This window comes from Cygnus atratus, chromosome 7 (assembly GCF_013377495.2).
Source record: "Cygnus atratus isolate AKBS03 ecotype Queensland, Australia chromosome 7, CAtr_DNAZoo_HiC_assembly, whole genome shotgun sequence".
Classification (NCBI taxonomy): Eukaryota; Metazoa; Chordata; class Aves; order Anseriformes; family Anatidae; genus Cygnus; species Cygnus atratus.
The window spans coordinates 16,530,640-16,544,718 of record NC_066368.1 but is presented as its reverse complement, the minus strand read 5'-3'; the positions used below and the strand labels follow the sequence as shown (position 1 = coordinate 16,544,718).

The 14,079-nt window shown below is 37.2% G+C and overlaps 1 protein-coding gene across 8 annotated transcripts in view; it reads left to right on the top strand.

The window, feature by feature from the left end:
* CPEB3 (cytoplasmic polyadenylation element binding protein 3) overlaps positions 1-14,079 on the top strand; it is a 92,259-nt gene that overhangs the window by 54,087 nt on the left and 24,093 nt on the right. For 6 of the 8 annotated variants that reach the window (XM_050712052.1, XM_050712051.1, XM_035541636.2 and 3 more), the window contains 2 exons: positions 5,692-5,859; positions 7,673-7,762. The exons of 1 other annotated variant lie outside the window; for it this stretch is intronic. In XM_050712052.1, the coding sequence (XP_050568009.1) occupies positions 5,692-5,859; positions 7,673-7,762 (258 nt within the window). Of the gene's footprint in view, positions 1-998; positions 1,023-5,691; positions 5,860-7,672; positions 7,763-14,079 lie in introns of all 8 variants that reach the window. One more of the 8 variants, XM_050712050.1, reaches the window with a different exon arrangement.

Sequence of the window (14,079 nt, the reverse complement as noted above, 5' to 3'; positions counted from 1 at the left end):
GTGGGTTAAGGGGGAGTGTTGGGGCAGCTAAAAGTATCACACCTAAAACCTGGACATGTAAGGCAGGACCCGAAGACATGGTGTTAAGTGTGAAGTAAGAGATGGGGTTGGGGCAGAGGAGACACAGGTGATATTGCTGTGAAAAGAGGCAGAGGCAAACCAAGGCTCTCTTACCTAGCGCCTGAACTCGCTTTCTGTTGAAAAACTTTGCCTGATCCCTGGTCTTCCACATTTGATTTCCTTGGAAGAACACAGATACCTTTTGTGATAGATTGAAGTCCACATGTAGAAGACACTGTTTTCCAGATTTTCTGATATTCCAAAAGGTCAAATAAGAGTGCTTCTTGCATTTCCATTTATATCGTGAAACACTTTATAGTTTTGTAGCTTCTTAACTTGTACAGCTCTGTGGATTTTGCCATTGATGTACGTCTCACTGAAATGCTGTATTAAATCTGGTACTTAGGAAAACGATTTGTCAATCTGTTTTTATTAGACTGAACATACTGACATACTGGCTATTGGGTTCATATGGTTTTGGTAGGACTTTAGTGTTTACAGATGGCTAATTATTTAACTTGAAACATAATTGGAAAATGTTGTCCACAAACTAATTAATAAAATGTGAAATGATTTATTTTAATTAGGATTACTGTTGATGATGTTCATTGCCTCTTAAAAACATAATCCTAAATTAATCTTCTATAGTACTGTAAATTTGATGTGCCTGATTTTTTTTTTAAACTTTGATATGTAGAAAATTTGCACAGCAGCTATGTTCTTTTTTTTTTTTTTTTCCTCCTTTCCCTGGCTGTGTCATCTTCAAACTTTTTCTCTTGTCTTGGGTTGTTTGAATTTGCTTTTGCACATTTTTGTATGTCTTTTTCTTCTTTTGGTGGGCGGGAAAAAAGAAGAGGTAGAAGCTACATTTTCTTTGCTTTTGGAGCTAAAATCTAATGACAGCTGTACCGACAATTTTCTTCTGTGTTTACATGCAGCCAGGAGCTATGGGCGGAGAAGAGGTAAAAGTATTTACTAAATGTTTTGTTTGCTGAATACTGGGAGAAATAAATATCTAGTTCTTTTATGATAAGATAATGTTACCAATTTTAACATTATGTGGTTGATCAGTTGCTTCCTATAAATCAATCTGATATTCTTCATTTGCAAGACATCTCCCTTCTAATATCAGCTTAAAGCAATGATGATTTTGAGCTGGTAACTTCAAGTGTATTGCTGTTATTGGTGAATTGGAGGATGAGTGAATGTAAAGATTCTCTTTCATGACACACATTTATCATTTTAAATTCGTGGTGTTCAAGAAATGAAGATTGTTTTCAGGTGTTTTTGTCAAAGTTTAATGTTTAATTTATTGAATATTTCTAACACACTTTTTTCTTAGATGTAACATCTTTTGTTGAATATTGCATTTGAGAAATATATTGATTACCCTAGGTAGTGCATTGTGAATGCCAGTGGTGGGTACTGATAATCAGGAGGAGAAAAAAATACAGTATTTGAGTACATTTCAACTGTATTTTTTAATTTAGGCAACCCTTACAAAAGTAAAAAACAGACTGAAAACGTTATATGGATGTTTGCAGTGCTGTGTATAAGCTTATTCTGAGAGATTAATGAACATGGACAATAGCAAGCTCGCTGCCTACCGAGAAAACTACAAATGTACCTTATTTTTATGTACTGTGCAGTAGCTTTTTAATTGAGAAAGTAACAGTGAAGCTTTCAGCTTTTAACAGCTAGAGTTGGGCAGCGCCATATGTTTGGGGTACTTTGGCATTAAATTTTATTTTATCTTTTATTATGTATGTTCTGTGACAGCTATGCATGTGACATCGCTTGGAAGGCTTTTTCCTTTTCATAATGTAGAATTTGCATCAGATTTGTGAGGAAGCTTGGAGATGTACAAGCAACCTAGTCTATAAATAACTTGGAGTAGGCACGTATGTAGGGAATAAGGTAGTAGGCTGTACAGGCTGTGCTGATACAGTTTCTAGTACATAATTTGAGCTTATTTGGTTCAAAGCTGACTGTATTTACTGTTTACTTTATAGCTAAAGTAAAAATAAAAATAGTATTTTTGAAACTTAAATTTTCCCCACAAACTTACCTTCTTATTTTTTCCCTGCTTCCAGAGAATGGTCTATTGTTAACAGATGTTCAAAGCATCCTAATACTTTTTAGGTGATCTCATGGTATTGAAACAAATTGGAAAAATGTGGAATATAAAATATTGTGCGCTCTCTAGGCGTGTGAACATGAGACTGTGCCAAGTGTTTTCAGATTGATTAAATGGCACCAAAGTAGGAAAGGAAGTGGAAATCAGCTGGGCACTATTAACTTCTTGCAACTTGTGTTTACTTGTAGAAGCAAAATGTAGTAATGTGGCAGTAATTGTAACGAATACAGTGTAGGCTGTAAAATGCAGTGCGGGCTCTTTTATAGAAGCTGTGGTGATGACAAAGCAGGGCAAACAAGTTCTGAATGTGCTGGACTTTCAGGATTTTTTTTACTTTACCAAAATGCATGTTTCCCCCCATAATAATTTTTATCTCTGTGAAATTCAGTTTTTTCTATAACAAGTAGATTTGTGTGAGTGTGTGCGCGCATCTGTCCTGTCATCAGTGTTAGGGACTTTGTGACTTGCCCTACCCGTACAATACCAAGTCTGTGATATCCCTGCTTTTTCATTACCTTGAATTGTATACTGTTGTTCTGAGCTTTCTTAACCTGAAGAACCATACAATTCTACGATAATCTGTTTAAAAAAATGTGTTGTTTATCAAATGCTCTCATATTTATTATTGTTTTTGCCATTTGCATTGTGGTAATATGCAGAGTACTCAGAGGCAAGTCTGTGCAGGGACTCATTTCATGTTTATTACACTACAGTATTTTAATTAGTGTTTCAGTCTGTCACTGTGACTAAGCACCTTCAGTGAGAAGAGGCTTTGTTAGAAATGCATTGGGGGTTGGTGTAACCTAGCAGTTTTCTGTGATCCTGTTTTCTTTGTGAAGTGAGCTGAGCATTTTTTTTGTAGATATCACACAAGCTGCTGAGTCATATTGTTTTAGGTATCTTGTTTTTAACTTTTTTGACCATTTTTTTCAGGTACAGATGTAAGCACAACTATGGAAAGCCAGCCTAGTATCTTTTCTCCTACCCTGACAAATCTGAAATGCCAGGAGAGAGATGCTAGCATATAAAAATAGGGCATTTAGTGATGCTTTCCAATAATACCCTCCCAGAGATTTGCCCCGGGAGTATCTTGAGGTGATGGTTCAGTATTTATTGCTGCAGGATGCTTTTTTCTTGCTCATTGCCTTTTTCTGAACCTACGTAACCTTTGTAGCATCCTAAAAGTCTGTGGTTAGGGCTTCCATGGTTTGACTTACTTTGAGCCTTGCCATGTACTGATAGTGTTTAATGCACTTTAGTTTCCCCCTACTTGGGAGAGACAGTGAACAATCATTCCTTATTCCCTTTTCTCTATGCCTTCCATTATTTTTAGTGGGTACTTTACACATTTAACTGTATATTTAATTATAAAGCTCTAGATGATCTCTTGTACTCAAATGAGTACAACGTTTGTGAACTGTCGAGCAGCTGACATAAGAGGTGAAATCTTGCTTTTTAAGCCACTATGTATTTTTTTTGGATTTCCTTCAGAACTCAGCACTCATTCAGCCTCCTCAATGGACCTGTATTTTAGTTGAACAGTTTGTTCTAATATCTGTTCATTTGATGTGTATACTTCCACTAATGGCTCATCTTTTTTTATAAGAAGGTATGTTTGTGGGGGAAAAATAAGATTATTTAGCCTGTTAATATTTGATATTCTTACACATTATTAGTCTCCCTACTTATTATTTCTCTCACGCATGTACTCTCTCTTCTGCTAAAATGCATATGTTTATATATGTGCATGACCTGTTCGTGCATTACAGAGTATTCATCAAGTCTTTCCTGTTTTATGCTCTAAAAATGCCATTTCTGACAACCAGCTGTTTTAGACCTTGAGGAGTAGCATCTCTAAATGCATCTCTGATTGTGGCATTTGCCTTGTCTTTATGCTGGTGCTTAAAAGCACAGTAGGATTTTTGCTTCTGTGGATTTTTGCATCTGTGATCTCTGCCAACATTGCGCATTCAATGTATTCTTGCTAATCAAGACAGTTCTGGTACCTGATGTTCATAAAAGTTCAAGCTGTTGTTCTGTGCCAGTCAGAACACCTTTCCTGTTGTTTGTTTGTTAGCTTGGTTTTCATATGTAGGATTGCTTCTTCTTTTTGTAATGTAGCCTTTATTGCTCAAGGCTCTATTACTGATATTTTCAATGTATATGTTTTTCTGAATCGTGTCTCTCTGCATGTCTTGATTTTCTCCTTGATTCTGTTTTTCTTTCCTGTACTCCCTCGTGCATTTAATCCCAAATGTAGTTTAACTCAAGACCTAACCTTAGGTCTTGCTGGAAGTCAGTTTTATGTGATCCATTAACTTTGAATTTAATTATATGTGCCCTGCTATTTATATTTGTAGTCTAACAGACACACACACACACCGTTTGTACTGATTAATTTTAATTCTGTCCTTGGGAGCAATCCTCCATGACACGAGGATACAGGTTTTTTTTTCAGAGTTGAGATGGGGTTCCCATTTATACATCTCTCTAAATTACAAGATTTATTTTTCACCTTAAATATAGGGAATTAAATTCTAAAGTTTGTTTAGAAAGCTGTGCTGCATACATACAGCCCTTAAATATTTTGAGTATCTTTATTTTTTTCTATCTTCTGGGTTAATAAATCTGTTTTTGAATAATGTGTATATACTCCAGAAATAATGGCAACAAGTTAATTGAATCAGGTCATCACAAATAAATTATTTACTTTTTATCAACAAACCAAATAGCAGTTATTTATGCTGCTTTCTGTTCATTCATTACTGAAAGTGCGTTTTAACACTGAGTAACAGCTCGACAGGCTGCCCTAGTTAACAACTTTTTTTTTTGAGTGCAAATGTTTTGTGTTTCATTTAATAAGTCTTTAAAAGATTTTAGGTTGTTAGCTAAGCTGTTTGCTTCACCTACACGCTTAATATCTACTATACAAAGCTTTTCTATGTTTATTTTGCTGTTTGCCCCCTTGCTTAGATTGGGCCTCTGCTCACTCACGGAGGAAGCAATGCAGCCCTTGTGGCTAGGATCCTGTAAAGCATTCTGAAGGAGGCTGTCCTGCCCTGCAGTGCAATGGCTTGAGTGATGTGCTTTTAAAAATAACTCCTTTGAGATCTGCTATGGAAGGTTTTAATCACTAAGAGTTGGTTTGATATGATAATTGTACAAAGGTTCTTTCTGTAGCTATGGCACACATTGGATAACTTGTTGGTTTTCATTTGCTAGCCATTCACAAGAGTTTCTGTTTTAAAGCTAAATTAGTTTTTTTGTCTTCAAAGGACAATATAGTTACAGACTTGAAAAAATAGAAGCAATGTTAATGAGCATCATTTGGATAACTGACCATTTAGCTAGGCTTTTTAATACAAATTCTGTAAATCAAAACACTATTTTAGAAAAGGAAAATATAATATTTTTTATTATTATTATTTTATCTGAAATATTTAATTATCCACAGGAAATAGCTTTAACTATAGATACTACAAAATCTGTTACAGGTCGGTCTTCACTCTTTCCTTTTGAAGATGGCTTCCTAGACGACAGTCACGGTGATCAGTCTTTATCATCGGGTCTCAGCTCTCCAACACGCTGTCAGAATGGTGAAAGAGTGGAACGCTATTCTAGAAAGGTGTTTGTTGGAGGTCTTCCTCCTGACATTGATGAAGGTACTGTGAATAAGTTACATTGGTGAGATATGGGAATTGGCTTTCATATTATTCCTTAGAAAAGGTCAGATTTTCATGAAAACATGTATTTTACCAGGTATATGACTTGTGGTGCTTCTGGCATTATTTAAAACAAACAACCTCCATCCTCTTGACCTGCAACCCCTGAGAATTTATTTGTCATTCTTCTGTACTGCAGATTAGAGGAGATGGAGGCAGAAATGTCTGCATAGCAGGTCTTCTAATCTGCAATAGCAGCATATGTTCTCATATGTGTTAAGTAGAAAAGCTGAAAAAGGGAACTCAGTGAGTACTGTCACTTTTCCGCAGTCTTTCTCTGTCCTTTTTAAAAGATGTCGTTGACTTTAAGGACCTTGTTAATACAGTCCTTATCAAAATAAATTGGGCTTTAATCAGCTCTTATATCCAGTATATATGTAGTGTCCAGTCCACATATGTAGGGTGTTTAATATGGTTACAGAATAATAATCACCTTAGTAGAGATGGTCAACATGCTCTGCATGCATGTTCCCACACACCCACCGACTCCTACACAGTTTTTGGTATATTTTTCATATTACAATAGGAATCTATCCTATGTAGCTTCCATTGGCATAAATAGGAAATTTGAGGATGCCTTATAGTGAAAAGGGAGGGATCTTATAATCTGTTCTACTAAATCTAAAGCTTAAAGCATGTGCAATTATAATTTTTAAAAAAAATAGTATGGGTTGCCAACCTGCGGTTCACAAACAGCTCAGATGTAGTTCCCACATCACATCAGAGTTGCGGGACTGTTGATACAAGGGCTGCTGGGTAACCTGAATCCCCAGCTGCAAGAAGCAGCAGGCTGACAGGCACAACTAATGTGAGTCAAAATACATGCCCAACCTATCCTGTGAGGAAGTAACGTAGCCGCTTGGGAGCTATTATCCTCTTCCATGAGAGATCTACGCTAGTAACACCTTTTTCCTTCAGCTTTTCATTTATGTGGTATGCATTTTGTGGCTCTAGTCACTTGAAAAATCTGATGCCCAGCTCACAGGGATCAGATAAACTGGACGCATCTCAAATAGTGATCGTAAAATTGGAAAACCGCAGCCTTCAAGCATTTCTCCTGATGGATTGATGCTCTGATCTATCTGGCAACACATTAGATATAATTTTAAACTATTTCTTTCTTTAAAATACATTTTAAAAAATGCATTGAGAAAGAAGATTAAAAAAAACCAACACTTAAAATATTTTTTTTGCTGAAACATCTGTATTTAACATAAAATTGTCCTATAGGATAGTCTCAGATGGTGTTCCATGGTGTTTTTAAAATGATACTTAAAAAGAAAAATAACTTGGTGATTCAAGGCAGATTTTCAGAGGGGGCTTAGGAAGGTGAAGTCCCCACAGCTGTGTGACCTGAAGCAGCCTGCTTTCTAGGTCATGCTACGAGGAGTGGCCATACTGACATGTAGCTTCTCCATCAGTGCTGTGTGGCTGCATCTGATCCTGCTTTGTGGCTATAATTAGAAATAGACCACAGCTGAAGCATATTCACTTTTGATAGATGGTGTTTGCATTTAATCCTGCTGCAAACTTGTGTTAGAGGAATGCAAAATTTCTTTTTTGAGCAGCCACATACAGTACAGAGCTGAAAGAATATTTAGGCATTATCTATGTACATTATTGCAGTTTTTGTTGATCTTGATAGGTACAGAAAATAGTCTATAACTTTTTATTTTTTTTTAAATTAAGAATGTTTACCTTGCCACTGTCAGTCTTCAGATTCTCTCTAAGGTGCCTCATTTGTTTTTTGTAGATGAGATCACTGCCAGCTTTCGTAGGTTTGGACCTCTTGTGGTGGACTGGCCTCACAAAGCTGAAAGCAAGTCATATTTTCCACCTAAAGGTAATTAGCTTAAAATACACTTATGCAGGCTGTTCTGGTAAAAGGAAACTGTGTCTACAATGTGGCAGTCTATTAAAAAGAAAGGATTTGACTCATGACAAAATCTCTCTTTCAACGAGCATGTTTTCAGCAGTTATCATAATGAAAAAACACAATTCAGTGAATGAAATGTAGTCTTGTCTGTGTACTTCAGCAAACCTCGTGTCCTTGATTTGGTGCTTAATTTATACTACGTTTTGGTTAGAAGGAAAGTTAGGGAAATTTCCTAGTGCTGATTCTGTTGCAGTTTGCATATTGTAGAAACTATAGGAGTAATAGTTTAAGCAACATTTCTCATGGCTAGGAGTCCCTGGCGGATTGGGTGCCCGCTGTTTTGTAGAGAAACATGAATCCACTTTGTGTGTGTGCTGACCCCAGGAAGCTGTGATCCTGCTCAGAACCAAAAGGTCTGCATCAGGGCTTGCTGTTGCTGAGCTGCAGCAATGAATTCTGCTAAGAGATGGAGTGTTCAGCTCAGACAGGTGTCATGCACCATGGTCACCATTTCTCAGCTGGAATTGACTGGTTTCAGAGTGGCTTCAGGTGGGGCTATTTCACACCTGTCAGCAAAATACTATGCAGGCTTATTTTGGGTTTATGGGAAAACTGATGGGGAGAGTTGCCTGTCTAAATCCAATTGCTTTTATTGTACACTAGCTTCTCCTATGATTTTATACTGTACAATATACAGTCTGTGCTTAGTGGCACCTGCATCTTGCGTATAGTTTGGGAGTTCACTCACGATCTGAAACTGTAGCATAAAATTAGACACAGAATTTCTGATCTATATTGTAAGATTTTCTGTTCTCACTTGATCTGAAAGCTCTTAAATGCTCCTTAGGGCCACTGATTATTTTGGCAGAACAGTGGGCTGCTCAGTCACCGCACTAGCTAGTCCTACAACGTTTTGATAGATATATTTTGACTGTAACAAATAAAAACCAATTTATCTGGAGCTTAATTGCTGGAGTCAAGATAGCTCTGTGACAAATGCTTTCCCTGTAAACAGTATTTGGGGCACTTGCCTGAAAACAGAAAAAAAAAGCCTAAGTGCTCTCTCTCCTGTTTTGTTCTCACAGCTCAGCCTTGCTTCATATATTCCTATGGACCAGGTAGAAAAATTATTTATATATATATATATATATGTATATATATATTTATACCTTCACTTACAAGTTAAAAAAAAAAAAGTAATAAAACAAGTTTATCCTCATCCCTAATATCTTCTGGTCCTCTCCGTTATTTTTTTTGTTGTTCTTTTAATTCAATAAGTAACTATTTATGGCAGATCAATGTGGGACTTCCCATTAATAATGAGTTTGTTCTGTATCTGACAGAGGACTAGTTATGCCTCAACAAACTTGTGAAAATGTTTTTGAGTAAAAGCTATTTTAGCAGAAGACAAGGGAATGCAGCCTCACTTCTATTTTTGTCGTGATTCTAATATAGGAAACAGCTTTCAAAGCCCCTGCCAGTTGCCCTGAATGTCTGTCTGAAAGTGCTAAACAACAGTCAATCCCAACTGTTCCAGATTTATTTATAACTGACTTCTTAGTTATCAATCAGGACTGCAGCATCATACGTCCTGCATTCCAGTCTTTGAGATTCACTTACAGTCACATTAAGCTTGGTAGGTCAAATGTACATCACTTACTGTGATCCCATATAGGCAGTATCTGCCTAGAAGACAGAATGTTATTACCAGGAGTCAAAAGGTAAAATATAATGTGAACACACATTATATTTTTTCTACATCTTTTGCATCTATTTTAAATATAAAGAATACTTCTTTTCCAAAGTTATTATGGAATCATTGACAGAAATACCACAATAAAATGCTTCCAGTCCTCTTTTTGATTAGAAACTTCTTTAAAACTAAAATACAGCATTTAACTTTTTTATTATTTTAAGCTGTTCTGATTTATTATCAGGCACTTCTTTATAAAACAGAAATGAAAAGAGATTATGCTTATGTACAAAATTCAGTGACACACTCATTCAGCTATCAAATACTGATGAAATCAAATGTTTTCTCCCTTTTTTTCCTACATATCTTCTTTCCATGTCACACTGCTAGTCCATAAATTTTCTGACATTTTGAATATGAGTCTTTCAAACAGAAAATCTGCCCAAATAAAAAAGGACAGACAAATAGAATTACATAGGGGGTCTTTTTGTATGCTAGTAATCTCAAAGGAAGACAAGAAAACTGGATTGCTGGAATGCAGTGGGATGACATGGAGCCTAATCTTTGTTCACACGTTAATAAAGACTGATCTCTGAGGCTTCTCCCACCTACTTGAACATGCCTGACTGGCAGTAAAATTGATCCCTGCTCTTTCTGAAAAAATGCTGTCACCTCCAGATGGACTTTGGTGGCCTTTTGATGGCTATGATTTTTCATTGTTCCTTTATTTTTGTAAGTCAGGCCAGTGGACGCTGTCTGGACTTGCAACAAAAGTTGGTTTTTGTTTACTTTGATAAGCATTCAGTTACAGGTTTGGAGCAGACAGAATCAGTAGTTCCTGCCACGGGTCAGCAGTCAGCTGAGTTGTACAGTGGGACAGTTTTACGTCATGGTTTTCTGTCTTCATACATACATCCAGGTGTTGTCATCCCTGACAGCCCCAAGTGTACTAATACAGACTTTTAGGATCTACATGGGTTCTTCAAGAAAAATCCTGTGCCTTATTTGTATAATAAATACTGAATTTTTAAAGTGTTTACATTTACATTACATTAAAATGAATTCTGCATAGTTGCACTATATTAGGAACACTTTGATATTCTTAGGGCTGGGAACAAAAGGCTGCAAGAACTATTAGCCATTACTAAGCTGATCAAGCATGAAATCTGAAAGATTAAAATAAAATGTTTACAGTCTAGTAACCCCCACCCTCCTCTAGAGTGCTTTATCTTGTTAGTTTGGCGGGCAAGTCGGGCCATAGATGTATAGCCAGGCTTGATCTAGCAAGCCGCATTAGCTAATTTATTAGCTGGTGTGGTTGATTAGCTTAGGTGCAGTGTTGTTTAAGCTGCTTTCAGGGCTAGCTGGGGTCCAGAAACATTCCCCCAGTGTCGAGCTTGAACAAAGAATGCTTTCCTGGCTTTGGCAACCTGAGCAGGATGATGTCACTGGCCCTGCATAGTCACTGTGAGTCCGTTTAGACATGTTATTTCAAGTTTAGTGCTGGACCTGATGGACGTAAACTGGTTTTGTGTGAAATACACTGAACTGCAGTCTCCAGCATGGTGAGTTACACAAGGCTTATTTCATTATGATTTTGGACCCTTGGGGATTGCAGATCGACATGGATGTGTCTGTACCATATTCCTCAAGCACATTGTGCGCTTTACTATGCAGGTTTTCCTGTTTTTCCAGATATTCTAGGTCTTCATTACCTTACTGAATCTTGTCTGACATGATGAAATACACCGTGAGCTTGTGTTTGAGAGAGATCTGTTTTGGTCAGTGATTAAGAGTTTTGGTTATAACAACACCAAAACGAAAATCACCTGACAGATCAAACAGCCCTTACTGGAAGTATTGGTTGCAATTGAGTTCAATATTCAGATTGCTGAGAGAAGGACCATTGGCACCCAGCTGTTTTGTCACCGAAGGTGTAGATTATGCACTTGAGCAAGATAAGTTGATAACAGCTGACAATGCTTATAAGAGGCTGCTATTTCTAGTTCTGAGCATCTGTACTGTTGCCTTAACATTTCTTTGTACCCCTCCTTTGCACTGTAACGCTTAGCACTGTGTTTTTATGTTGGTGTCATACACGAGGTGCTTTTAATGCCTTCCTTCTGAATAAGGCCAATTCATTACCATTGCCTGAAAAGTCTTTGGATGACTTCCTTTGGCAATCTGTTTGGATATGTGAGTAACGGAACTGGCAAAATTATAAATGCCATGTGTTGGTCTTGGGTAAGCAGATGCCCAGTTTGTAATGTGTTTACTTGGCTTTCAACATGGAGTTTTGGGAACTAAATGTGGTTTGTGGCTAAGTATTTTCTGAGTACCTATGAGATGTTGAGAAATAATTAAATACGCACCAAAGGAAATTATCAAATGTCGTTACACATTACCATGACAGTTTATTTCACTCTGGCAAAATCCAGGTAATTCATATTGTATTCACATATAAACTGATTTTTTAAATTTATTTGCTGGTCTGCAGAGTTAAGCAATGTTTATGCTAACTACAGTCAATTTTTTTCCTACTTTTTTATTAGACAGATGGTGCCAACTGTTACAAAAACATTCATTTAGTTTTTTAACAGATTGCTAGCTTTGAAACAACTTTTTTAAAGCTTTTACTGACTTTTCTTTGTGATAACTATTATTTTTCTACATGCACTAAAACCTACATGGTAAATTTAACAAAGATAAAAATTATGCAGAAATCTTCCTATTTTCCTTTCAGTTTGAGAGGACTGATGTTTGGATAAAAATGGGTTATAGAGGAAAAAAAAATGGCAGCGCTTGGAGATAGGATGTATTTGGGATGGAGGAATGCCTTGGTATTACAGTTGATTAACATGCGTGATGCAACTGTCTGATTCTCTTGTATTTCCCCTGTTCTTTAGGTAGTTATTTGATTAAAAATAAACACACTTGTGTCCCCCTGCAAGCAGTAGGGACTATGGGTGAGCAAGATCTCATGAAAATGAAAATACTATGGAGAAAGTTGCACAAAGTAAGACTGTGAAGTGATTCTCATGCTTTCATTTAAAACATCTGGTGGGACAGACTGTATGGGCATTCTTGATGATCTCTAAGGTAACATCAGATAGGAACGCTGTCGTTGGTGGTCTTCTGACCGGTCTTGATTGTGCGGATGAGGTCCATTTGCATGGCTACTTGCCTTGGCACTGCAGTGGGGATGGTAGCTTCTGCCACAGCAGCAATAATGAGTAGTTGCAAGGAGAAAGTACGGTGTTGCAATTCTATTTTCATCACCTAGATTCAGAAACTGGTTTGTTTCAGGTCTGGCTTGTCTGAATACAGTGATCTATTCTACTTAGACTAGTTTCAGTACTTCATAGAAGTTGTGGATGCCCCATCCCCAGAAGTGTTCAAGGCCAGGCTGGATGGGGTTTTGGGCAGCCTGGTCTGGTGCGAGGTGTCCCTGCCTATGGCAGGGGGCTTGGAACTGGGTGATGTTCAGGGCTGCTTCCAGCCCAAACCGTTCTATGATTCTAGTTGCTTTGGCCTAAATGATTGAATACAATACCACTAAGGTACAGCACTAAATGCCTAGCCAGTTATCATACTTTAAAAACTGAAGCCAGAGACCATAGTGTTTGCTAGAATGGAAATTCAAGTTCCTTATCCAGAAATGCATTGTACGGCAAATAGCAATGCAAAATCTTTTAAAAATTTTATTTGCACATGTTCCAATACATGTGTACAAGATCAGTCTTTGAACCGTTGATTTCTGAGGCTGTGTATAATTTGTAGGCCTTGTGCCTTGCCACAGCAGGACAGCACAATCCCAAAGCAATGGAGTTCACTGTGTGGTAGCAAAATGTAGGGCATGCTAGTCTGCTCTTCTGTAGCTGTTTAAGTTTGCTTTTAGCACAGAATTTTCTTTTAGGTTTGCAATGAGTTTTGTTTAAGCCTTTGCAAAGGTCTTCACACAATTTCCTATATCGTGCTAAATGTTTGAGGAGTCATGGTGGTCAACTGATGCTGATTTTAAAATGTCTGTCTCTGACAACTGGCACAGCAGTCTTAAAGAGCATTCAAGAAGCTTGCTTCATGGAAGAGAATCTAAACCAATGTTATTTGCTGTTTTTTTTTTTTTTCTAAGGGTAAACAAGAATCTGATGAGACAATATAAAAATATTTTTCAGCAATCAAACCTAGGCAGGACAAATCTTATTCTGAGATAGCTTTGCACAATTAGTCTCTCCTGGCTTTCATGTTGCCTTCAATAAATGCTATTTCTTTCAGAATTACTAGGTTGCAAGAGAGGTTTTTTTGTTTGTTTTGTCTGTTTTGTTTCTATTTTTAACCCTGAAGATGGGACCACAAATTTTTAGCAAACATTTGTTGTCCCTTCTTCACTCAGCAACTTCTGATGCCCAAGGAAGAAATGACCAGGTCTCTTCAGATGGGGCTCAGCATCCTTGCCTCCACAGAATTTGGTAGTAAAGACGGTTCTGTCAGTCTTACCAGTTGCTTCTCACTACAGTAACCAAATAGGTAAATAAAGGCTATTTAATACGAGAGGAGTATAATGGTTGTAGCCAAATATTCCTGAGGTAGT